This window comes from Crocodylus siamensis, chromosome 5 (assembly GCF_052110815.1).
Source record: "Crocodylus siamensis isolate JL-2025a chromosome 5, ASM5211081v1, whole genome shotgun sequence".
In the NCBI taxonomy this organism is placed as follows: Eukaryota; Metazoa; Chordata; order Crocodylia; family Crocodylidae; genus Crocodylus; species Crocodylus siamensis.
Genome location: NC_143399.1, coordinates 134,469,760 through 134,495,748, shown reverse-complemented (window position 1 = coordinate 134,495,748; position 25,989 = coordinate 134,469,760). Strand labels below are relative to the sequence as shown.

The 25,989-nt window shown below is 43.1% G+C and overlaps 1 protein-coding gene and 1 pseudogene across 1 annotated transcript in view; both read right to left on the bottom strand.

The window, feature by feature from the left end:
* Positions 1 to 16,734, bottom strand: part of MRPL3 (mitochondrial ribosomal protein L3) — a 58,669-nt gene extending 41,935 nt beyond the window's left edge. The window contains exons 1-6 of the mRNA XM_090046385.1: positions 16,549 to 16,734; positions 13,423 to 13,601; positions 12,104 to 12,195; positions 11,153 to 11,251; positions 4,788 to 4,887; positions 2,922 to 2,982 (exon numbers count right to left, since the gene is read on the bottom strand). Of these exons, the coding sequence (XP_089902511.1) occupies positions 2,922 to 2,982; positions 4,788 to 4,887; positions 11,153 to 11,251; positions 12,104 to 12,195; positions 13,423 to 13,601; positions 16,549 to 16,646 (629 nt within the window). The 5' untranslated portion in view covers positions 16,647 to 16,734. The remainder of the gene's footprint in view (positions 1 to 2,921; positions 2,983 to 4,787; positions 4,888 to 11,152; positions 11,252 to 12,103; positions 12,196 to 13,422; positions 13,602 to 16,548) is intronic.
* On the bottom strand, positions 13,616 to 15,555 carry LOC149864627 (uncharacterized; annotated as a pseudogene).
* Positions 16,735 to 25,989: the final 9,255 nt, after the last annotated feature.

The following is a 25,989-nucleotide window of genomic DNA, read 5'->3' as shown; positions in this document are numbered from 1 at the left end:
AATGTTAAAATAGTACCAAACTACCTATTTTATATGACAAATTATTAATTAGCACTTTGGGAAACCTACCAAGATATAGAAAAAAAGGCATAGTTCTTGGCCAAAGGAACCTTAAAACCTGCATATTTAAGATGGTTTCTCAGAAGTTAAAGGGCTATTTTTAATCTACTAAAAAAGAAAGCAGAACCCTCAGACTTTGGTAGAAATTTTCTAAGACAATTTTCACCCACGTTCAATTAGCGTACTAATGATACAGTGCTCTGTTTTAAAAACAAGCTACTTACTACACAGTAATAGGGCTAGACTTCCAAGAGATTCAGAAGGAGAGCTCAATGTTATGCTGGGTCCAAATTAACAAAACAAAAGCAAGGATTTACTTTCCTTTTGATATTAAAACAATATGGATTCCCAGCTGGTATCTTACCTCTCTTAGATGTTCTAAGGGATGTATTTGGTAGCTGTGTTGGTCTGAGACAAAAAGAAATGCAAAAATCTAGAACTCCTGGGTCAGAGATTATACATTTTATTAGACCAGCTAAGAAACTGCAAAAAAAAAATAAAATTAAAAAACAAAAATCTTATTCTGCAAGCTTTTGGGCTTACACGCCCTTCATCTGGCTCAAGGAAAATTAAAGATGATGTCCATCTTCAGCTTCCTCCATACAAAAATGAAGCTTATTTCCTACCTATGAGGACTTTTTACCATCTTTAAATTTTCCTTGAGCTGGATGAAGGGCTGGTGAACCCGAAAGCTTGCAGAAAAAGATTTTTTTTTTTGAGATTTCTTAGCTGGTCTAATAAAATGTATAATCTGACCCAAGAGTTCTAGATTTTTGCATTTCTTAAATGCTCTGAGTGAATTCAGGAAAAAATATCTATTAGTTATTGCCCAAGCAGCAAGATATTCGGGAAGTTACACATACAAAATTAAGACTTCTCACACATGTATACTCAATGGCCTTCATTAAAGCCCACATTTATCCCAGGATTCAAACAGCCATGCATTTGCCATCACTAGACTGGGCACCTAATAATTTCATGGCTATCCAGTGTTGGTTTGTGGGGTTTTTTTTGTTTTTAAATATACACAAAGAAAGGGTCAACCCATACAGAGCAAGCTATCTTACTGCAGGTATCCCAGAATAATTCCCTGCGTGGGCTCTTTGGACACTGTCTACTTGGAATAAACAGGGAGTTATTCTGATGCATATTGCAAGAGAAGATTTTTTTTCTGCTATAGCTGTGCTGCTCAATTGTTCCCTGTTGTCAAGCCTTAACCAATAATACTTAGTACTTCCTTGTCTAGACCAGTATTCTCCAAACTTTTTTGATTGCAAACCTCTATCAGTAAAAAATTTTTGAGCATGCACCCCCAATATATGTATATTTATATTCGTGCACCCCATCAGTAAAAAATTTGAGCATGCACCCCTAATATATGTATATTTCTATAAATATAAATAGAAGTTCTAATATTTTCTTCCTGCACCCCACTTTGGAGACCACTGTCGACATATTTGCTTATTACACCCCACAGTACTCCTTGGAAGACAATTAAGTATTATATTCCTTTCATAAAAGGGAGATGGGAATAGTCAGGTTCTGCTTCAGACCACAGTGAGACAAAAATGTACTCAGAGTAATAAGGGGATCGGGGATTTGGTGGAAATTATGCATGTCATGGGTGGGGGGTGGAGGGGAGAAAAGACAAATGGTTCACAGGGCATGATGCAGGCTATTTTCTGACACCCACTATCGCTTAATCACTGATCTGAAAGAAAGCCACTTCTCCCAGGGAAAGACGTACTGATAGTTTTTTGGCAAAGGAGAGGAGCTAAAATGTGGAAAAGCATAACAAAAACATCATGGAGGCATCTGACAAACCCAAGCCATTTCTCATGCTTCAAATTATGCAAAAGACTGCTGCTAGAGTCATCTTTCTACCTTGTCTTTCCATCCCATTAACCCTTTCAAACAGTTTTTGCATTGAAAGCCTGTCTCTGTTCATCTTCCACAAAAGAGATGGTAATTTGCTGCCTTTCTTTTGTTCATGTTGGGAACCTCAACTGCCTGGCTTGCTTCTTAAGCATGTCTCGTGGTTTCTCACAGACCAATCACACATATAGGAAAACTTCTAATTACAAAGAGTCTGCCTTATACTTTTAAATCCCCCCTTCCCCCCCCAATGTTATTTCAGTCGTGATGCTTACAAATCACGTAGCCTTTGTGTTGTAGCTGGATTTTCTAACCAATTTCTCTTTGCAAGAACTGTTTTCCCAACTTGAAAATATCCCAAGACTATAAAGTATTTTTCCCTATAATGTATTTAACGCACAGATTTTTCTTTACATTGCATTCCTTCTTTGAAGATAGCAGCTTTTAACTGTACAACAAAATCTTTTGGCCTTGATTTATATGTCAATACACCTTCAGAATTAAAAAACCCACATGGGAGTATAGCAAGCATTACAAAATACTGCTAACAACTATAAGTCAGCATGACTCATATCTGTATGTACATCTTAACCTGACCATCAAATGTCTTTAACAGTAATAATGAGACATGCTTGTGACAGTGACTCATTTTCGCATATGACTGTGCCCACAAATCCAGGCAGTACATCTTTCTTTGAAACTGGAATTCAAACAACTTGCCTCTAGTACCTTCATCTATTCAAAGAGCTACTTATGTCATGTGCCAACACCTGATATACTTTCCATATCAAATGTAAAGAGAATGAAGTTGACATTCCAGAAAAAATATATTTTCCTAACAACTGTTTTGTCTGTTAAGTGTCTAAATTTACACTGTGTTTGAAAAAAGGGAAGATCTAGCATACATGATAGAATGTACCTGATAGAAAGCACAGGATGAAAACAGAAAAATGTATAAAATTTTATATTAAAAATTAAGAACTTACGTTTTTGCAGTGACATCCACAAACTGTCCTGGTCGGAAGTGTGCAGCATACAAAGGAGTACCTTGAAGAGAAGATGAAACATCTGTCTAAGTCCCAAAAGCAATACATAATTATGCAGACATTATTGTACAGCATGGAATTAAAAAAAAAATTAAAATAAAAGTCCGACTTAAATGTATTACTACTATGTTCTGAAACGGATGCCTTCTACTTGTTTCTTACATTTGTTTTTCATTTATTAGTACAATAACTTTTTTCCTACTACAAATTTTCTCACTTAAAATGATGAAAGAGGCTAATCTACCGTCACAAGTTTATTTTCTATAAGGCAAACTCAAAATGCAAAATGAGAAACCATTACCATCCAACACATGTGGACACTTTTGAAAATCCTACTCATACCAAATTTGGTCTGGATATTCACAGAAAATTCTCACCGTTATCACACCCAAGCATTTTTGTCTAAAAAGTATATATTGTATGCCACTAAGTTTTGTTAATAAAGTACAATTTTTAATGTTGGTGCTACAGGCACTTATGTACACAATTAATTTTTCCAGTAAGTTACTTGACTCACATGAATAGACTACTTGAAGGATGAAAGCCTTACCTTGTAATAGTTTATTTCCTTATAGCAGCTTAACCTCCCCCCCACCCCAACAAATTAGTATATCAAAAGTGGAACTGAAAACTGAATTACCAAACTGACAATCTATTTTACTACAATGCTGCACCAACAAACAAACAAAAAATGAATTAGTTCTATAAAGCTGTAATCAGCTTTATACCATTAGGAAAAATCATTTTAATCACTCTGCCCTGTCAGTTCCATTCTAAACCCTGTTTTGAGACTTGTGAGTGACAGCATGATGTGAACTTTAATCACTCCCTAAGCAAAGAACAACCTAAAGTATTTTGTAAAGTAGCTGAAAGGGATGAGCCCAACAGAAGCCAATCAGCCAGCCAGAAGGAAGCAACTGGGACAAAGGAAGAAAAAATGTAAGATAAATTTATCTGCACACACACACACACATACACACACACACTACTCATTTGGGACTAAAATCTGTTCAATGTTCAATTATTAGGCTGGACTCCTATTCCATCCTGAACACTAATACTGAATGGCTGCAAAAGTGCCTAGGATGCACTCAGAGGCTTTTTTCCTGCAGCTTTTGGACATTAAAAGTCACAGTTGTTGTAGTTTATATTATTTTAATAAGTATAAAAGCACATGAAGCAAAACTAGTGATGGAGAAATGAAAGGAACCCAAATCCACACACAATTATCCTGAAAAATGCAAGAATATTTCTTACGAATCTTCTGATTAAGACAGCAAATCTCAATGGAAATCAAGGCAGTATATTAAAGAATCATTTCTGTCACTGCCTGAAATAATAGGCAATAACAATAATACCTTCAGAGGTCAGTCAAGAAGGGGAAAAGCAGTGAAGAATAAATCCTACTAAATTGTAACTTTCTCCATCACTGAAGAAATATGGCCACAATGCTCAAATTTCCTCATAAGATTTCCAAATGCCAAACAGAAAAATATATTCACATCTGTTTCCTATACTACAGGGCAAAATCTTTCTTAAATTGATTTGCACTTTAGCAAGCTTGCATCTCTCTCAAGTGATAGAATGATTTTCTACAAAAAGGATAGCTGAAGGTCCGTGGCTCCTACCCAGCCCCAACTTTTTCTCCTTTTTCAAACACTTTGTTTGGACTCAGCACCATACTAGAAAAAAGTATATCCAATTCAACAGTTTTCATATCTAAAAAAATAATCTTGGTTTAGCCTTGCATCAAGGGAGCATATTAAATAATCACACATGTAACTTTGTCTAGCTCAGAAAGATTACCTGGTTTAATTATAGCGTTATCTGACACTTTAAAAGTTGAAAGTTTCTGCTTTGGTGGAACTCCAGCTTCTTCGTAAAGCTTGCACCTAGACTCTGATCTCTGGAAGAAAGAGCACCCATTAAAAAGTGATCTTAAAAAAAATAAATAAATAAAGGAACAGATTTTCATACAAATGTTACAAGCCTGACAGAATTTAATTTTCTTTCCCTCCTCTCTCTCAAAACACTCTGGTCTTTAACTTTCAGATAAGCATTTTAGTTTTATATGAAATTAAGTTAATTTTCTGAATGCAGGGGCTTCTCCCTCATTTTACCATACATTTCCACTGTCATTAGGGAATCTGAAAAGACTTCAAAGCCAGTAGAGGAGGGCCTGTCATTCTTTTTTTCATGTAAGCAAGCTTTCCCTCTTATTTTAATGCATTTAAATACACTGTAATGCAACGTGTCTTTTTTTTATTCGAATACTGCTTCATTTGCATGAATTATCCATTTATAAAATAATACAACATGCACATAGTTTCACAGACCATGCCCTTACTCCAAAGATTTTACAATGTAATGCCTTCATCATGCAAAGGCTCAACTCTATGGATTTTGAACAAGTGAATGGGTTTCACACAGGCACAAGAATCTACCCCCATGGAGTTGCCTGCACACTGAAAACCTGAACATGAAAAAACTTGAAGATATTTTTTTAATTTCTTACTTTTAATTGAAATGCACCAAATGTATTTCAATGAAAAAAAAGATGCAATTAAAAAGAGCCGTAATTTTACACCAATTCCAGCACAGACAAAAAGATTAAAAACATTTCAATTTGTTTACAGCTTTTCTTTGAGAAATACTGGAGCACTGAGTGAGTACCAGCTAAATATGCATGAAAACTGAAGCTGGATATTTCTTGAACACTCCTAAAAAGCAATTTGACATGACAACATGGTCACACTTGGGAATAACACCTGAGGGGGGAGGAGGGGTCACTTTTTATAAAAGGTTTCTACAATTATTCTTTGCCCATGAAAACCCTTCTGTACATTTTCCAATGAACTGAAATTATCATTTTTCAAAGCTATTTAGCTTCACTTAAAATTTTGCATATTTCTCTTCATTTTGTTTTTAATGAGCTATATATAAATACCTTTTGCAAGACTAGCAAAACCCTCATAAAACATGTTTAGGGAACACAGTGGCTAAATGCTTGACCTGAAATTCATTAAGGCAAACAGAACATGCACCTCTATAAACATCCTTCTACCAACCAAAGGAGGAATATTAACCCACAGTTTTATAGTCCACTTTTGTTTCAAAAAGCTGATTTTTTAACTTACACTGATGTACTAGAGCATTTAAAATTAATCATGGTTATTTAACTAATCTTTTTTTCTACTCATGTTTTCAAAAAGTCACAGTTCTTTGTATTACTGACATAATGGATCACAATATATGTGAACGTATTGAATATTATGTGAAGAACTTAAAACGCAAAACATCTCTCTCCTTTATCAGATGTATATAAACAATTCTGCTTTAAATAGGAAGTAAAACGACACTTTTTTAGTTGACAAGGAATTGAACAGTTACTAGTACATTCAATAAAGATTTCTGAGACGATCTATCATATCATAAAAATATATTATGGAATTAGAGGATATGAAAATCCCTCCCCTGCCAAAAAACCTGACTATAGCAATCCACTGTCTTACTTTAGAAAAGGAAATCACTTTATTCAAATGACCTGATGGAAAAGAGCATAGATTACTATTTCTACATGAGGAATTAATGGAAGATAAAAAGGTAACATTTCTATGATAACACAATACAGGATGGTTTTCCACAGTTCAACATTCTTCAGACCCATCTATTTGGATCTTTCACATAAGGAAACATGAAAGTGATAAATATTAGAAATCGAAAGCATCACACTTTTTTTTTATGTAAACTAGGAAAACTATCCCTTTCCAGAGCCCTTAAGCTAAAAACTATACAGCAATGAGACTGTGACAAATTATTCCTTAAAATTATACAGTTAAAATTCATTCCAAATTCAAACTTGAACATTAAGACTAGGTACAGACATTACACTTTTACTGGTATAAGTGATCATAAACCACTCTATACCCATAACAGAACAGAAGTTTAGCACACACAACCTCTATATTAGGGATGTGCAAAATTTAGCCAAGTATTTTGCTTCAAAGCTGTTTCGATGCGTTTCGAGCTTGAAACAAAACAAAAAGCTTCAAAACAGCTGCAAAATGAAGTGAGGGTAGTTGAAACATTTCAAAAGTTTTGAAACTTTCTGAGACTCAAAGCAGCCCAGTGGCGGAAGACAAGGGAGAGCCAGGGCTGCGCTCTAAGCAGCTCCACAGCCCCTTGGAGCTCAGCCCAGTAGCGGGCGGCAGAGCGCAGCCCTGGCTCTGCCTGCCTCTCACTACTGGGCTGCACCCCGACTGGCTCCGCAGCCCCACAGAGCACCACCTGGCAGCAGGAGGTGGGGAGAGCCAGAACTGTGCTCCAATTGGCTCTGCCAGCCCCATGGAGTTCAACCTGGCGGCAGGAGACAGGCAGAACCAGGGCTGCGCTCCACCTCCTGCTGCTGGGCTGAACTCCACAGGGCTGCGGAGCTGCTCGGAGCGCAGCTCTGGCTCTTCCCTTTGTCCCACCACCGGGTTGGATGACAGGAGGCAGCCGCTGCTTCCTCGGGCCAGCAGCAGCATCAGTCTTCCCCAGCACTGAATGCAGGCTGCTCCCAGCACTGGTCCCTAGCAGCAGCTCCCCGTCATCCAGCACAGATCTAGGGGCCCACACCACCAGGAGGAATCTGGCACTGCCCCACAGCCCTTCCGGGGATGCATGCCCCTGGATAACAGGAGGCTGCCGCTGCCAGCAAGTGTCACGAGTTTTTCTTTTTGAAGTTTGAGGTGCAGTTTCTGAGAAACCTCTGCACCTATCTCCTTGAAACTTGGTAGGCTTCATGACCTGAGAAGGGGCTACCATCCCTGCAGTTTTCATCCAAATCAGGCAAGAAATGACAGTTTTAGGCATTTTCATGATTCCCCATTATAGCCTATGGGCAAAACATTGAAACGTAGAAACAGTTTCGATGAAATAAAACGGGACAGTGCTTTGAAACTAAGTAAAACACTGTCCCTTCAAAATGGTGAAACAGACAACAAACCGAAATGATGGTGTTTCGCACAGCCCTAGTCTACATGCGTGACAGAACAGAAATTCACATGCACAAAACTGGTTTTAAAGTGGCAGAACCCGGTCTAAGATTTGGTCCCCCCACTAAATGGTGAAAGTGTGCTCTGTTCGCTACTGATCTAAACTATGCTGCATTACAGAAAACTGAGCAACTTAGATGGATTCTGCCTTGGGCTTTTTGAATGTCTGTACCTAGCCTAACAGTCAAGGTCTAGACTGTTTTCAAATGAAGGTACAGTAGACTCCCAACTTACACGAGTATTGCATTCTAGGTGAATTTTGGGTAAGCCAATTTGCATAAGTCGGGACAACTTTCTCCATAGGAAATAATAGAATAGTGAGGGATTGCATATCCCAGACATATCTTGGTCATAGCTGTTTTCCCCCTTGTTCCTCGGCAGAATCGCCTTTAGGAGGTGCATCTAGCATCTCATCTATGTACCTTAAGATGCCACTACCACAATGGCAGCACAGCTCTGCTTGATTCCGCCTGCAAATCTTGCGAGGCGTTCGCATATATATATAAATTTTGCAAGCATTCATGTATATGCGCAAATGACGCGCATCTCAAGGGGGCATTTTCCAGTCCAGACCCTAATAAAAAATTTGCGTAAATCAGAATCACATAAATTGGGGGTCTACTGTATATAGTCAATTTCCTTTCTTAAATAACCAAATTAATAAGAATTATGTGGGGGGGAGTGCCTAGTGAGTAATACTGTTTATTGAAGAATAGCAACATTAAAGAAACCTTTGACGAGACACTTGTGATCATTTTGCTTTGAGAAAAACTCTCTCAAGAGAAGAGTGGTTCAAATTGGACACATGATCACAAAAATCCCTTATTTCCCCACGCACACCCTGTGTTTTGTTGCTCACGCCATCATATGCTGACATTCCCATGGAGCAGTGATTCTTTGAAATGTTGCAATTTGATAATGATTTAGAGTCTCATCATTTAATCCACCTAATAATGCTGGGAGCAAGGTTGTAACATTTCTCCACATGAAAAACAGCCCTGGAAATAAGAATGCTCCACAAAGACAAAACAGGCACACGGATGTGAAAGGGAATATTTGTGAGATGGGCACACATTAGAGGTGCATATCGTATCAGCACTGATAAAAGGAAAATTGACATTATTAGCAATCGGCTTTTTTTGGCTGATGTGGCCATTAATGTCGCTGATAAATGCCACGTGCATGTGCACAGCTGCAGCATACACACAGCCAGCCCAGCAATCTGGAGAGCAGTGTCTGGCTGGTAAGTCTGTCGCAGGGGCGGGGGACAGAAGGTGTGTGTGTGGGTGCAGATCAAGGCCCCCACAGTGAGGGAGGGAGTGGGGCTGGAGCAGGGACAGGTGCCATGCAGCTGGGGTAGGACAGAGGTGGGGATGCGAGCTGCTAGTCTGGGGGCCATGGGGCAGTTCCCGCTGCTGCACATACCCCCAGGGGAGACATGGGAAGCATGTGCCTCCTGGATCTGTGCGCAAGACAGAGGCAGGCTGTTGCTGTGGGCTGGGGCCGCAGGCAGCACTGGGTTCTTCCAGGCAGGAGGGGGTGGGGTTGGGGCAGTGCTCAGGCCAGGCAGCGGTGGTGCTGGAAGTAGGGGCTACAGGGTGAACCCCCTGTTCTCTCTTCTCCCAACAATGCCACTGCCACCTGCCCTGAGAACACCCTGGGCCCAACCCCTCTGCCAGGAAGAGCCCAGCACTGCCCCTGGCACCAGCAGTCCACCTCCAGCCCATGCAAAGATCAAAGGGGCACACCCCCATGCCTCCCCTAGGGGTGCAAGCAGCGCCAGGAATGGACCCCCCCCCCCCCATGAACTACCTGGTTGAGGCTCCATCTCACACTCCACCCCAGCTGGGTAGTGCCTGCCCCAGCTCTAACCCTCCCTTCTCCCTCACCATGAGGCCCTCAATCTGCCCTCCCCACACCTCTTTCCTCTACTCACCTCTCTCCTCCCCTCCCGCCCCACCAGACTTACCAGCTGGACACATATTAGCAATCAGATCAATATCAGCCAATATAGCTCATCAATAACTGGCCATTGTTACTGGCCCAAAAGATCTTTATCAGTGCACCCCTAGCACACACAACTGTTAAATAAAACTAAGTTCTGTAAAAATATAGGACTACCCCTCCTACCCACCTGAACTAAAGAGACTTTTATTTGGAAGTCTGAGAAGAGTCTCCGCTAGAAAAACTGGAGTCCAAGTCCTCCGGGAAAAAGCAAACAAATCAGAATGGTAAGCTCTGACAGGGAGCCCATTTTTGTACTTGTCCGAGTCAAATTGACATGACTGTAAAGCCAATGCAGAGAAGTGCAAAACTCTGTTCTTAGAAAACTAACGAATCAAAGAAAGCATAATCCTTTGAGGAAAGGGCTGAGCATTTCCCGCCCTGATCTATAATTCAATTTTTTTTCTCCCTGGGATTGACTGCACTGCAGGCTGTCAGAGCCACTGAAAACAGGCTGGGAATTCCACATTCTGGAGCTATCGAACAAATTCAGGGTTTCTGACACCTTCATCTGAGAGCTATGTTCATAAATATCTTCACACCAAAAAACTTCCTTCATCAAGACTATTAATTGCACAATCTGATAAAACTGGCAAAATTAAAACCAGAGTAAAATGAAACAATATGCGCAGGCAAGTATGTTATGAATCTAATCAAATACCAGAGTTAGAAGCCTACAGAAGTTAACTTGCAATTCAAAAACCCAGGTCCCAGCCCCACAAACTGGAAGAGGCTGTGTCTCCACCTCCATCTATTTCTATTACAAAATCTCCAGTTTCTGTGGGTCCAGTCTTTAACAAAGGAGTACTGTGTAGCTTTCAAGAATACAAAATCTTGCTTGTCCCAATAGCCAAAAAAAGACCTCGGTGACAGTTGGCCTTACTTCCCATATTTCAGGGAAAGCTGGAAGAGACACTCCCCTCATCCCCCTGCCCACCAGTGAGAAAAAGAGCATGCAAGGATGAAGGCAAGAAATCGGTTAGAGAATCAACAGCAGTTTGACTGTAAACTCATCTTTGACTAACAATCTGTTAATGGTACTGTGCTGTGTAAAAGCATCTATCATTTGTATTCCCTATAGAAATAACTGTTCCAATGAAGAAGATAAACCAAGAAGATATGTACACTTACATAAAAAGGAGATACATTTTTCCCTCCAACTAGTAGAACAGCAGATTTTTCATTATTTTCCCCCTTTGGTTGGTACTTTATAACATGGCAGTCTTGTACCTTAAAAAGCAAATTACAATAAATATATGGTCTACAATCGGACATCTACACAAGTTTAAATTAAAATTATTAAGAGAATACCAAACACCTTAAGTGAAGGCAAAGCTCCTACTTAACTGCAATTGTGTTCCTTTAAGAGAAAATAAAAAGTACAAGTGAGAGAACATCTGCATCTATAATGCAAAGGGTAACTTCTGTCAGAAGACAGTACTAAAATAAAATTTTCATGACAGGCCATGTCCATTTTTATAAGCCCTGTTTTCTAGTTTCATGGTTATACCAATCACCACAGCAATATCTGTAGGACATATAATATTCCTGTGAGCTGCTTCAGGAATATGAAAAATGAAGGGAAATGTGGCTTTAACTACCAGCTGGGGATTCCCTGAGTATACAAAGGTGACAAATCTGGTTCTGTATCGCACCCATTCAACAGAATCCCTACCTCAGGGTGCTATTTATTAAAGGTGCTATCACAACCAGTTTACTGCATGCTAACAGTAATAAGTCAGTAGTGTAGCCACACTAGAGTTACTGCCACCAAAGCAAGTTAGATTACATGGATTAGTTGTACTTGTTACCAAGATCAAAACAGATTCCCAGATGCCTTTGGGACAGAGGAGAAAAAAAAGGGGAGGGTGTAGCCCTTTATGCAAGTACACCTACAGCATTTCAGTGCGAGTATCTAACCCAGAATGAAGGCAATCTAGTCCCTGATGAGCTTGCAATCTAAAATTGAGAGTTTGGGTATTACACATCCAACCTTCAACTGCAGGTTTTTTCTTGCTCAAAACTTTTGACTAAAAATCTAAATCTAGGACTGGGGCTGAAAATCCAGTACACTCGTCCTACCTGAAGCAATGTGACAACATGTCTTTCACCAGTCTTGGTCCATAACGGCATCATTCCCAGCTTTAATCCAACAAGGCCAACCCTCTTGGAACCTTTTGATCAAAACACAATGAATCTGTAATTCAAAATGTAATCATCAAAAGACCCGATCTGCTGACCTTCAAGGCATACTGCAAGTCCAAGCTATTTACTCATATTTTTCCCCAGAGAGAGATTGAGGAAAGGAGATAGACTGTTTTGGATTCTGCAGGCAGGCTGGGAATAGCTGAGATACCAGCAGTCTGATTTCTGTATTTATTTATTTATTTTTACTAATTGTGTGTTTATGTACAGCAACACATGCGGCCAGTGTCAACTTAAGAGAGAGAACATTTCTTGTCTGAATAGCACTTACTGAAAAATGCGGTTAAACTATTTCTTTAGTTTTTGGAAGGTTAGATAAGCTAAAGCAAAATTAAATGATGCAAATAACAGAAAAGATTTTATTTGGCATTTTCTTCTTAAATATTTAACTTTCCTCTCAGCCACTATACGCTTAATGCATCCAGCTATTTAGGTTCATAGCCTGGAAAACAGAACTGGGAAAGGGGGAGATGGGGAGGGCAGAGAAAGGAAAGGAAGGGGTGGATACAGAAATGCCATATTTTCTTACATGACCTCCCCCCCACAAACAGCTGCTGTAAATTGGGGTACACATTATAAGCAAAAAAAAAAAAAAATATGATTCCAGTAGTTTCTGCCGCTATACAATCCACAGGGAGCAGAACAAGTAGGTTCAGCTCCCAGCTGCTGCTACTCAGTTGCTTACTACAAAGAAGGATCTTTTTTATCTTCATCCTGCCTTTCAAAAACAAGGGGTGTAAGTTATTCCAGGGTGTGAAGTATGCAAGAAAATACAGTAAATGCTTGTAACATGTGAAAAAGATGACCTCCAATTACATTTTACTTGCTTACAGTATTAGTCTCTTACTTGCCTCTCAAAATACTACATGGTGGGCCATACTTTAAACACTAGAACAGTATTACCTAGTCCACCACCTTTTCTATGCATTTATTCTAGTCCCTCACAGGCCAGAAAAGCTTCCCACTCAAAGTCCTTGTCCCACAGCAGCCAACAGTACTAGTTGTGCTGAAAGTGTATTGACACTGAAAGATGATAGAGGAACTTGGAACAAAGAAATATTTTGTTATTTGCAGGTGTAAAGAAAGCCACTAATGTAAAAAGGAGAAACTGTTCACAATATAAGTCTGATATTATTTATGAATTGCAACCCTGCTATAATAACCATGGCTTGAGCTACACCTGCTTGTGTACTCACCTGGCTCCCAGGGATGCAGTGGCCATGGCTCATCTTTCAGGGGACACAGTTTACTGGCTGTTTGAGCTTTGTATTCCTCTGAAGTTATTTTCGTAAGGAACTCAACGTTCTCTTTAGAAAGATGTTCGTTCCACCAGGTGTTGTTATTAATATGCCTGACCAGAGAGTACCACTGTCCCCTATCAAATAAAAAGAAGGGTTGGTTTGGGGTTTATTCATTTAGACAAGCCTTTTGCTGGTCAGAGATAGCAAATTCATTTTCTGTATCTCAGAAGTTGAAACAAAAAATCCTCTGTAATGAGATCAGTCACACTGCCCAACCCTGACCACCATTTTAATAAATCAGAGTTATAACTGGCAGATTCCAGATTACCAAAGCCAAAACAAGTAACAGCCAAAAACGCATTCAAAAGCAGCCATGAGCAAGTTCAACAAAGTAAACTAATCCAATGATATTTCCTGAAGCTCACCAATGTCAGGCTTCTGTGGATCTCCAAGGAGAAGCAAATTCCCCATAACTAACTGAGGAAATTATTACGATTTCCTTAAAAATCTCACGAGAAAAACTAATCGCCAATTTCTTAGCCTCTCTCAACTGGATTGATAAAGGAGAAACAAAATACTGACTCCCAGATAAGCGATCTCTTACCAGCTCGAGGGGAGACTACCACCATCACCTTTCACTGTACCCAGACAAAGACACCACACTGAAGATCAGTCAATTACCACGTGCTCAGAACTGATGCAACAAATTCAGGAATTGCCATCGCCAGCTTCCGACTAGGTGACAAACTTCTGGACAGGTTCAAGCCCAGCCTAGGGCCTTTGGAAATGGGTAGAAAACCATTTTCCTGTCTAATTAAAAGTTTTTGAAATTTAACCCTCGTCTACAGTAGTGTCAGACTCATATAGCCGTGATGATTAAATGTTGACCTTAAATGCTGGAGGCTGCAAGTGGGAGAGGAACAGTGAAAAAAGCCCTGGTCGCACCCAGTTCACTCTCCCTTTCAGTATCCACTTTCTGCCACTGTGTGACACAGGAGGTTCTGGAACTGAGAGTTTAGCCATCAAACCCATACAAGTTGTAACCCTGCCGCTTTAGTGTGTAAATCACATCCATGGATGGTGGTCATAGTGTTGTCCTTGGCATGCCTGGTGCAGGTGATGACATCATGGATCATACTCTTGATGAAGACCTTCAACACCTGGTGAATCTCCTCGTAGATGAGGCCAGAGATGCAAGCCAGGTGGTGACATGATGGCTTGGTGACACCCTAGATATTGTCAGGGGAACTCTGGGGTGGTGCTTGGCACCTCCTTTCTCCAGACCCTTGCCCCCTTTGCCATGGCCAGAGGTGGTGGAGCATGAGCTGGCTGCAGAGTGATACTGAGCAAGATGGACTTAGGGACTGGCCCAGTAAATGCATACAGTTCAGAAATTACACAAATGGTGAGGATTTCATGAAGTTCAATAAAGACACAGGCAAAGTAAAGGTGCCATATCAGGTCAGCACCGAAAATTAACATTATTGGCTAGCAGCCTTTTTTGTAATATGCCTTGTAGCCAGAGCCCCAGACACCATGTGCAAGTGCGCAGCTGCACACATGCATGAGGCCAGGAATGCAGCTGGGCAGCAATGACAGCAGCACCCTGCAGGTAAGTCTGTGGATGGGAAGAGGCATGGAGAGGGAAGGGATGTTGGGGGAAGGGGGGGCAGATTGAGGGAAGGGAGTCGTGAGGGAGGGAGTGGGGTGGAGGCCTCACCCAGCCATGGTGAGGGAGGGAGTGAGACGGGGGCTGGAGGCACTGCCCAGCCAGGGTGGTGAATGGGACCCCGGGGCCAGGGGAAGGAGCAGAACAGAGCCATGAGCAACTCATCCAGGGGTGCAGGAGGGGTGGAAACAGGGACAAGGCACTGGCTCCTTGCTGCTGTGCAGCCCCAGGTACAGCCCGTGCCCTTGTCCCACTTCCTTCCTTACTGTGGGGGCCTTGATCTGCCCCCCCCATACTCCTTCCCCTCCACAGACTTGCCTACAGGGCACTGCTCTCCATGCTGCAAAGCTGCATTCCTGTAAATTGGTTGTCCGATAAGTATTGGCCAATATGCCTGGTGAATAACTGGTTACCGGCATTGGCCAAGAAAATGTTTATTGATGCAAAGTCCTACACTTCTATTGCTCCACTACAAGCTGGGGGCTGAGTGGTTAAGCAGCAGCTCTGCAGAAAAGAACTGGGGGTTACAGTAGACAGTAATCTGACTGCGAGCCAGCAGCGTGCCCTTGCTGCTGAGAAGTCTGATGGCATACTGGGCTGCATTGTAGGTGTATCACCAAGGGAAGTGATTAATTCCCCTCTATTTGGCACTGGTGAGGCCACATCTGGAGTAGTGTCAAGTTTTGGTCCCCCCACTACAGAAAGGGTGTGGACAAATTAGAGACTCCAGCAGAGGGCAACCAAAATGGTGAGGGGTCTGGGGGACCTGACTTATGAGGAGAGAATGAGAAAACTGGGTTTATCTGGAGAAGAGAAGATTGAGAGGGGATTTAGTAGCAACTTTTAACTACCTGAAGTGGGGTTTGAAAGAGGATGGGCATGGACTGTTCTCAGTGGTGGCAGATGACAGAACAAGGAACAATGGTTCCAAGTTGCAGCAAGGGAAGCTTAAGTTAGATATCGAGAAGAACTCTCTTGCAAAGAGGGCAACACAGCCCTGGGACAGGCTGTTCACAATGACACCCAAGGGGGACTGGATTCGGGGCCAAAACCCCAGGTGCCTGTCCTCACCCTAGTGCTGACCACCACAAATCCATTACTGGCTAACTGTACAATCTGAAGCCGAGGCGGCACCCCCACCCTGGGAGGTATTTAAGCCCCAGGAAGGCAACACAAACCGGGATGAGGTCGCTGGGGCCTAAGGGGGCCAGACGAGGCGAGCTCCCGCGGGCCCTTCCAGCCCGGCTCCCAGGGACTGCGGGAAGACGTCACGTTTATCACGCAGGCTTCGGGGGGGGGGGAACAGAAGCGACCCCCCCAACCCAAACGCCGCTTTCGGGGACGCCGGCCACAGCCGCACGTGGCTCCGGCCGCAGCTCCCGCCTGCCCGGCCCCGCCAGCTCCGCACGCACCTGCGCCCAGTGACGACAGCTGCCGCCTGCCCCGGGGCCTCAGCCAGCACCCGCGCCGCCGCCCGGCCCAGCACCCGCAGTGCTGCACACCCCGCCATAGCCGCCGCCGCACGCCGGTTCTGAGGCGGGAGCAGTCCGCGCCGCAGCACTTCCGCCCGGCCCAGCCACCCGTTCCGGGCTCCCACAGTTCCGCTCCCGGCTGCGCATGCGCCTGGCTGGGGAAGGCGCCGGAGAGCGCGTTGCGGGGGCGACGGGAGAGTGGTTCGGTCCGTGTCCCCCCTTGCCCGCGGGTGTGGTTTGTCCCTTCAATGGGCTGAGGGAGCCAGAGAATGAGGGGTGCTGCAGAGCCCTTGCGGCGGGCTTCGGTCACTGCATCTTGGCCCCTAGGTTTCCGTGGTCAAACACGAAGAATTGGGAGCCGCGATTCGCACCCGGGATCCTAGCTCATTGCTAGGCAAAGTAGTTCACAAACTGCCCAGGGCCTTTGCTCAATCCCTTGGTATTGCATGGCAGGGGGCCGAACAACCATGGCAGTGCAGTCTACAGCATTTGACCCCTGGCCCCATCGACTTCTCATAACCCATCCATGCCACTGGCACTTCCACAGGACTGCTCTGGTCAGCACAGCTACAGCTTCACCACCTTATTGCTCGAGTTGCCTTCATGGCTCAGATAAGCTGAGCCTCCAAAGCTCTCTCAGGACCCAAGCCATTCCCAGTCAGACAGTCATGGCCACAGCAGGACGTAAAAAGTAACCCAACCAGGGGCCTGATTGTTGTAAGAGGATGTTGGTGGAGGGACTTAGTGTGGATCAACCGCAGCCCCAGATCTGAGACAGCCAAAGCAGCTTACAAAGATCTCAGAGGCTGGAGTGTGGACTCATTTCTGAGACTGTTTGCACCACCTCCCAAGTGCCATAGGCTGCGTGGAGCCATAAAGCAGATGCACAGAGCTTGAGGGGGAATGGAAAATACACATACAGCAGCTGTTTGGAACGTACCCATAGCCACAGTTATTTAGACATATATCCCTTCCCCTTCATGCAGAAATACTGGAGATGATGATAATGCTTTACCATTTAAGGCACATTGGCACAGGGTTTGGAGATATGTCCATCATTGGCCAACAGGCCTGGTCTTTCTTGCCTAGCATAAATAGAGATGCAAACATACTGATTCATCAGTGCTGTGGCCCATCTCATCCTGTCTTCTGACTTGCACAAAAAGTCAACACCAGATGCATCCCGAGACAGTATAAGTTTTGCCCTCATAAGCAATTGTGTGATAACCTCTTCACAGGGAGAAGTTTCTTCTGAATCCCAAATGATTAATGTTTATATTATGCCATCATTCATGAGAGGTTTATTTCTTTTCCCCTCTTTGCTTTGTACCTAATTGCAACTGTGGATGGTTTTAGCTATATAAAAGTCTCATTTGCATCCTGCAAAAAGCATTTATGTTCACATTAGAAATGTAATTGAGAAGCAGATAGGATGACAGTGCAAGTTGTCCAAAAGACTCCCTTTTGGAGAAAGATGAGGATAACAGAATGTTTACAACATTATCACGAACTCCTCAACTTTTACTTTAAAAAAAGTACATATATGGGCTGCATTAGAGCACTTGGAGATGCATACTCCAGAATAATATGGTAGATACAGGCCTGAGGCACAACTATTGGACTTACTGTGCTAGAAACCAGGAACATTCACGCTTAAGGATTTTTTTTTTTTTCAGACCTCAGTAAATACAGAAGCCTAATACATGCAGTTTGGAGGCAGATCTAAATTTCCGTGGAGTTCAATTCATACTATTCTGGTAGAAGAAGGAAAGAAAAAGCTGTTCATGCTGGTCACCAACTTATGAGTGAAATTTTTTTTTTGTTAAAGCTATTTAGAATTTATATTTATAGTCTATGGCAGCTCAAACACTCACTAATTGTAGTAATTTAGGCCTCAGTTCTTCAGTGAGAACATGTGGATGCATGATCTCTTCTTGGGTGGCACCTTGATCACAAAGAATATTTAAGAGATCAGAATATATATTGGCTAAAGTTCTTCAAAACGAGTCTCTTGGAACACACAGGGACTGGGAGTCACTCACTGGAGTCATTGACCCCTTGATTCAGTGTTCAGAGCTTGTGTTACTGTTGTAAGTCATTATTTTGCCAATACTTCTACAAATGGGGTTCTCTCCCTTCTCCCCTTGATTAAAATGGTTGTTAAAATATACTAATGTTAACTACATTCCAAGAGAAACACGGACAAGAGTTCCATACGTTTAGCTTCCAGAGAGGGCCATTATGATCATCTGATCAGACCTACTTAACACAGGCTGGAAAGTAATTCCTGCATCAAAAATGAAAATCTGGAATTTATCTTATAAAAGCATTGCTCTCCCAGTCTTTCTGCATTTGAGATACATGTTTCTCTCCTGCTCTACCTCATGCTATCAAGATTATAAACCCATGCTCTGTGTTTTTGCTGAAGGTCCAGACAGGGGAATAAAATATTGTCACTAGCTGTTCCTATCTTTACAACCTCAGTCCTTCTAGAGGAGGATGCTACACTTCCTTTTCTAATCCAGCTCTAGCATCCCACAGCATTAACATGGTTGAGGCACACTGATTTTTGTCATCCATATGGGAGGGACATAGCTAGTGCATATCTGGCTGCCTTTCATTGCCCAACCCAGATGCCCAAGAACCAACTTACAGTTAGATCAACTAGCTAAGTCCAAAACAGTGTTAAGCTCTTTTCATTATTTCCCAGCAAATCCCCTAACCCTAGACAGTCAATCCCACCCTCAGCTTTAGCATGTCTTTTAATGAGATCATTAAAGAAACTTGAAGCTATCTGGCTTGCCTGGCTGATTTGCTAATGAGTCTCAGGTGTTTTGTGCAAATCCATGCAGATTGGAAAGTGATCTGTAAAATCTAGCTAAAATCAAGAAGCTTTAGTCACACTCTTTTAGGTAGTTTACTATATCACTGCTAGTGCTTTGCTCTTAGCCTAAAGGGTAGTTTCTGGTTCCTTGAGCTAGAATGAGAGTATATACTATAACACCAGGGCAGGGGAGACATCTGCTTCCTGTCTCTCACACCCAAATGCAAGGTCAGGGTCTCAGCTTTTTCCTAGTAAATTAAATTAAATAGCAAAACTTCCACTGTAGCCCAAAGCTACAACTCAGAGAAAAAATTGTCCCCCTTCCCCCTCGTCCAGCAGCCCTGGTATCCTACATAGCTCCGAACAGATCCTGGGGAAAGGCCTGGAGAGAGAGCACTGTAGATTTAAAATCATTATATTGATTGCTGAAATGCAGCAGAGACATAGATTTAAACTGACATTACTCCTGTGTGGTTTTATCTCCTGGCAAGTGGCCAGAATAAGTTCAAGAGCTTGTGTTTAACACTGAGCCTGCTTGAATGAACAATTTGTTTTTGATTGCAGGCTGGCTGTCACCATGTCCAAAGAGGAAAAAAAAGGATGGCACTTTTTCTTCATCTTGGCAGTGAGAAAATACTTATATTCAGGATAGCTCATTAAGGGAGATATTCCTCCCATGGTTATTTACCTTTAATCAGTAGTGATCATCTATTGATTTGCATATAACCTATGACAGCACTGTTCTGGCTGACCCCACTCCCACCTAGTATCCATTGGGCACATCTTACTCTCAGCAGCAAAGACGGTGGAAGCTTTGGGATTCTTCCTTTTTCCTGCTAAGTTCCCCACTGGAGTGAATTCAGCGTGCAAAACAGCAAATGCGCTTCTCCTGTGACTGCCGTCTTGCATGATGCACTTGGAAAGCTCCCTGTTCTAGTGGTATAGGGATGAGGTTAGCCATGTAGGTTTTACTTGGTCCTGATGACAGCTTATTGTGCAATCTACTTTGTCAGTCGCTAGCCAACATTTTAAAAAATATTGAAGCCTGGCAGCTTGGAAGTTACTCGGTGAGGTTTTTTTCTGAGTCTTTAAAGAGCTTGCTCAAGGTGGCTGCAGGAAACAAGACACAGGAATTGACTACACCATAGGGTGGCCATCATAGAGGACAGTCCAGTTGTCTTCTGTCCTCTATCAATATGAAACCAGACACCTTTAAGACAGAAAGGCATTGGTATTGATAGAGGAGAGAGTAGCAGAAAACCAGAATGTCCTCTGTGATGGCCACCTTACTACACCAGCTCTACACCCTTTGGGCCTGCCCTGGCCTATGTTGGGGGACTCCTAAGCTAGGGGTTGTCAGTCCATGTTAATACATTAAATCTAAAAATAAAGCTGAGGTGTAAGTGACCTGACTAGTCCAGCTTCCTCCCTCAAGCTGCTCAGGATTCATCTGATAATCAAGCACAGCAGAGGCATGGGAAAAATGTGAAGGATTTGCCCATAATCTAAAACATTGCTAGTAATGCAGAACAGGAAACTTGTTTTTTTTTTTTAATACATCATCTTTTCTTCCAAGATTACCCCATTTTTACTGCTCCATACCAAAACCAATTTCTGTCGTGTACTGCTTGTCTTCCACACCGCTCCCTTAAAGGACAATACCTCTTCTAAGGAACCAGCTTGTTTCCTCCCACCAGTCTGGTAAAAGGTGGCACAGGGATGGGAAAACTCAGTGCAGCCTTCATTCTTCAGTGAGGAAAGATAGATATTCCTTATGTAGTTGTTGAAGGGGCACAACTTGCAATACCCCAGTCCCATCCTCTTCACTCCTTCCTCAGGCACAGATCCAGACCCACACAGGGTCCAGGAGATCCTGGAGCCCTGGTGATACCTGGGTGGATGGTTGCATGGAGACATGACTGAAGACCCAACTTCTCTACAAACAAGAAAGGTCTCTTCATGGAAAGCCTGAATCTGGGGCACACAATCTGTTTAGGAGTAGAGGGAATATGAAGGAATGGGTGCTGGGGGACATGGGGAGAGAGAACTACTCAGCCCTGTGGCATGTCAATGCCCCAAGGATGATTTTGCATATTTAGTCAGTCCCCTCCCACTCTCCCCCTCTCACTCCCCTTGGCTAACATGCTGACAAGCCAAATCAAGGGACAAGTAGTCTCTCTTCAGAGAGGTGCCAGTAACGTATCACTTCTACATCATCCCTGGCTCACCTATGAGCCATCCTGTCTTGCCCTGCGAGATGACTCTTGAAACATATCCATGAGTAGTGCCTTTCCCATCTGCCCTTCAGCCCTCCTTACAGCATCAGCTGTAAGACAAGATATCCTCTAAATCCTGGGTTCTTGCATTAATTAAAATGATGCATCCCAGTCCTTGGAAGCAGCCAGAGGGACGTGACAAGACTTTTCACTTTCTTTATATCTTCTTGTTCTTGTATCCTAGCCACGGGCTTCATCATTCAGGGAAAGCACTTTAATGCATGACAGGAATATGGGAAATATCGAAAATACATCTCCCTGGTTTTTGCAGATGACATATTACCGTGCCAAGTCAGAATTGCCGTGTGTCCCTACCAAGAGCTCTGGAAGCAGCTAATTAATTTGGAGATGTTTCAGGGTTGAAGATAAATATATGTTGGAAAAGGTGAGGTTTTGAAGGTAGATAAATAAAAAAAGCAAATATCAATAACAGGATTGAACAAAACAGGGGGTTATTCTCTACTGTTATTCTCTATGAGGGTGTATATTGGAGGTTGTTAGGTGCCAGGTATCTGTGGTATATGTTAAATGTAAAGAAGAAATTTATGAATTAAATCATTCTTTTGGTATTTGTGCTTTATTAAAACACTGGGCTTAGTTACATATGTGCCTCATAGGGTATAGATGTATGGAACTGGTATGGTTGGAGAAAAGTCAGGCAGTATCATTCTTACCAGAGTACAAATACAAAATGACACAACAAGAGGAGCTATTAGTTATTAGCAACTAAGAGGCAGGTTTAAGGTACATATTGAGTGTTTGTTTCTCCCATTTCTCTCACACAGCCATTAGTGAGCATTGTGTGGGGAACAAAGGGCACAATATTTCCCCATATGTTTCTCTTCATCAGTGGTGGCTAACTCATCTGACCCTGCAGTTTGGAGCCCATGTGCAGGGCCAGTTCACTGGCCAGATTTGGAGCATGAAGCTGTGTCATCTGACCCTCGGGCTGGAATTTGGTGGCAGAAGAGTTAATTGCTGCAGCTCCTGGTGCCACACCAGCCACTGTTCCTCCCACCACCAAATTTCTGGCTTCACAGGCAGTCCTGCAGGCAAGATGACACAGCTCCATGCTCTGGATCCGGCCCATAGGTATGGAAATTTGGCAGTGTGACACTTCTTTTAACAATCCCCCACTGCTAAATTTCTGGGCCTGTGGAGAGCCCTGCCATTACCAATCTGGATTTGGAGGTTGAGTTATTGTCTCATTCCCCATGACAGCTTCTGCATAATGCGGTCACGTTGAGGAGGCAAGGTAAGAAACAGCTTCCCCTGTCTCAACTCCAAGGAGAGAGGGCTCCAGTCTTCTAGACTGTCAATCCAGTGTTTGAGACTTGTAAAAAGGATATAGTTCAGTTGGTTAGAACATGGTGCTAATGACACTGAAGTCACAGGCTTGATCCCTGGTTGGACTATATGATCTTTTGATGTTTCTTCCAGTCCTTCTCTAAGAAAATCACCAGTCAGAAAAATGCAATTACTGTCAAAGCTGAATGCTGTATAATAGCAAAGTTTGAGTCAGATCCTCAAGCTGGTGTACTTCCATTGACATTCCTGTAGTCATACTGATATACACCAGCGGAGAATATGACCTTCTCTCCCCCAGTTGTTCAAGGCAGCCCTATTCTGGTGGGATTAGGTGTGGGGGCTAATACATTTTCACCTAGCATGAACCAATGGATTAATCATATTCTTTGAAGTAGCTAAAAGTCCAAATAAGCAGGAGTTCATTTTTAATGTTATTGTAAATCATTACATCTTATAGAGTGAAATAAATGGAATCCTGATGTTATTCCTGGTACTAAATATAAAATAGCTTCACTTCTGGGAAAAATGCATCACTAGGCTGAGGAACAAATGGCTAAATTCTGGTCAGTATGGAATAGTAGTGTTGGGAAGGGTGTTTGGATGAGAAATAATGGAGTCCCCCATGTTTCAACTGGATCGAATACCTCTGATCTGTGGGGCAGTTTGGATCTGGACGTCTCACTTGGACTTATGATAGGCCAAACTGAAAACACAGATCCCAAAACCTTTTGAACTATGAAAGAATTCAATTCTGGATCTGAATGTTGTGGCCTGGAACAGTTTGTATTCTACCACTGTTATGCCCTGGTGATCCCCCTCTTAGTTATACTTCTGGTAGGATTTTCTTTGTAACATGAAATATATGTAAAATGGTCAATAGTTCTTTCAAGATAGAAATGTTCTGGACTGCTGTAATGCATCTCTTCCTTCTAATCTATTTTTTTGTCTTCCATTCTTTCATTATAACATCAACATCAATTAAAAATGAATTGGGGAAAAATGAAGGAAATGCCTCCTGGCCATGAGGGAGCTGATATCGAGCACAGTAGGAGTGCAGCATGTCCCAGAGATCATCCATTTGGAAAGGTTCAGTTCTTCTTCAGGAACATCAGGGACGACTGGCTCCATTGCCTGCACTTCCATATTCTGCCCCTGAGGGCTTCCAACAGGGAAAGGCAGTTCAACCTGCACCTAGAACCCCACTGAAGCTTCACTGTTAGCAGCTGTCTAAAGCAGGGGTGGGCAAAATATGGCCCATGGGCAAGATCTAGCCTACCAACTAATTGTATCTGGCCCAAGGCTGCCCCCAACGGTGCTCTTAATGGGTTCAAGCCCCACCTGCTCCCACCTGGGGCAGCCTGCAAGACACTCCCGCCCGCACTCACTGGCAGCCCTGGCCCTGGCTCCAGCCCCAGGCCCAGCCAGGGCACACAGCTTCTAGGCAGAGCTGCTCCCAGTGTGGCTGCAAACACCTGGGTACTGCTCAGCTCCCTGCATCTCCAGCAGCTCCTTCTTCTCCTCCTGACCCTGCTGCACTACTCTGGGCAGCAGGTAGTGCAGGAAAGTGACAGCAGCCATAGAGACATGCCCTGGTGACCACACACCTAGCCAGGTGTGGGAGAAAAGCTGCAGCTGGGTGGTTCCTGCCCCAACACACGGGGCTTCAGCTCCCTGCTGCCTTCCAAGGTGCAAGGGAGCAGAAGCAAGGTGTGGGCTGCCCCGCACAAGAGCAGGTAGGGCTTGGCCACATGCAGAACACCATGGGGGCAGCTATAGGTCTGATGCTGGGGGGGCAGACTGCACTGCACTGCCCAGGCAAGCTCCACTGCACATATTCCCTGCCCTTCCCTCCATCTCTTCCCTAAGCAGTGGCGATGTGTAGGGGGGTGCATGTGCACTCCCTGAGAGTGCTGGTGCACACCCTGACAGGCCACACCCCCCGCTTAGGTGATGGGTGGGGTGGGGTAGGTGTGAGCACTAGTGTCCCCCTTGTGAGTGCTGGCCAGTTGGTGAGATTGGCTGCAGGGGGACCACCCTTGTCATGGACTGGTCGCTGGGGGGGCATGTGCCTCCCCTGACTAAGGTGGCAGCAGGTGCCCATGCCCCTAACTCCCATCAGCTCCCAGGACCTAGTGCTTGGGCAGCCCCACATACACACGTGCACACCCTCCCCCTCCTAAACCACCCTCTCCATACACACCTCCCCACACACAAGAGTAAGACTTTATTTTGAACTATTATGCAATTGCCTCTATATACACTGCTCAAAAAAACATAAATCAGGACAAAAATTATATTTGAATTAAAATTATAATATGTTATAGTAAATGTTTGATTTTTAGTTAGTATACAATTTTTTTAATCTATAATTTGTTAAAATAATATCTTCTGAAAGATTTTGTGTGTGGCCCTTGACAGCTCACCCAAACTCATTAAGTAGCCTGCCAGCTAAAATAATTGCCCACCCCTAAAGGATCCTTAATCCTTTGATCCTTGATCTCTGCCTGATCACTGACACAATCAACAAAGGGCCAACAGCTCAGCAGAAGGAAACTCATTAAATCCTAGCTAATCTTTGCTGCAGCAGTTGTTTCTTGGTATTTCCCCAGGTCTCTGCACAGCTTATTGAAACAATACAAGATATGATTTCTTTCTTTCTTTCTTTCTTTTTTTTTTTAAACTGTTTTTAAAGCCAAAATGGGAGAAAGGCAGGCTATAAACCATAGCAGAGCCACTCCAGACAATGAGACAGGAACAAACAGCTGTATGCTGCAGGTACATAAAGTATCAGAGGGAGAGCAAATGAATGGAGCAAATTCTGCTGATCTGTCAGCTGAAAAAAGTTATTGACCATGTTGTTAAAGTACAGAGCCAAACCCTGCTCTCATTTCTATGTGAGAGGTTTCCAATGACTAATTCTCCCCCTCCCCACCTGCCCACCACTCTTTATTGGAATACTAGCATGTACAGGAG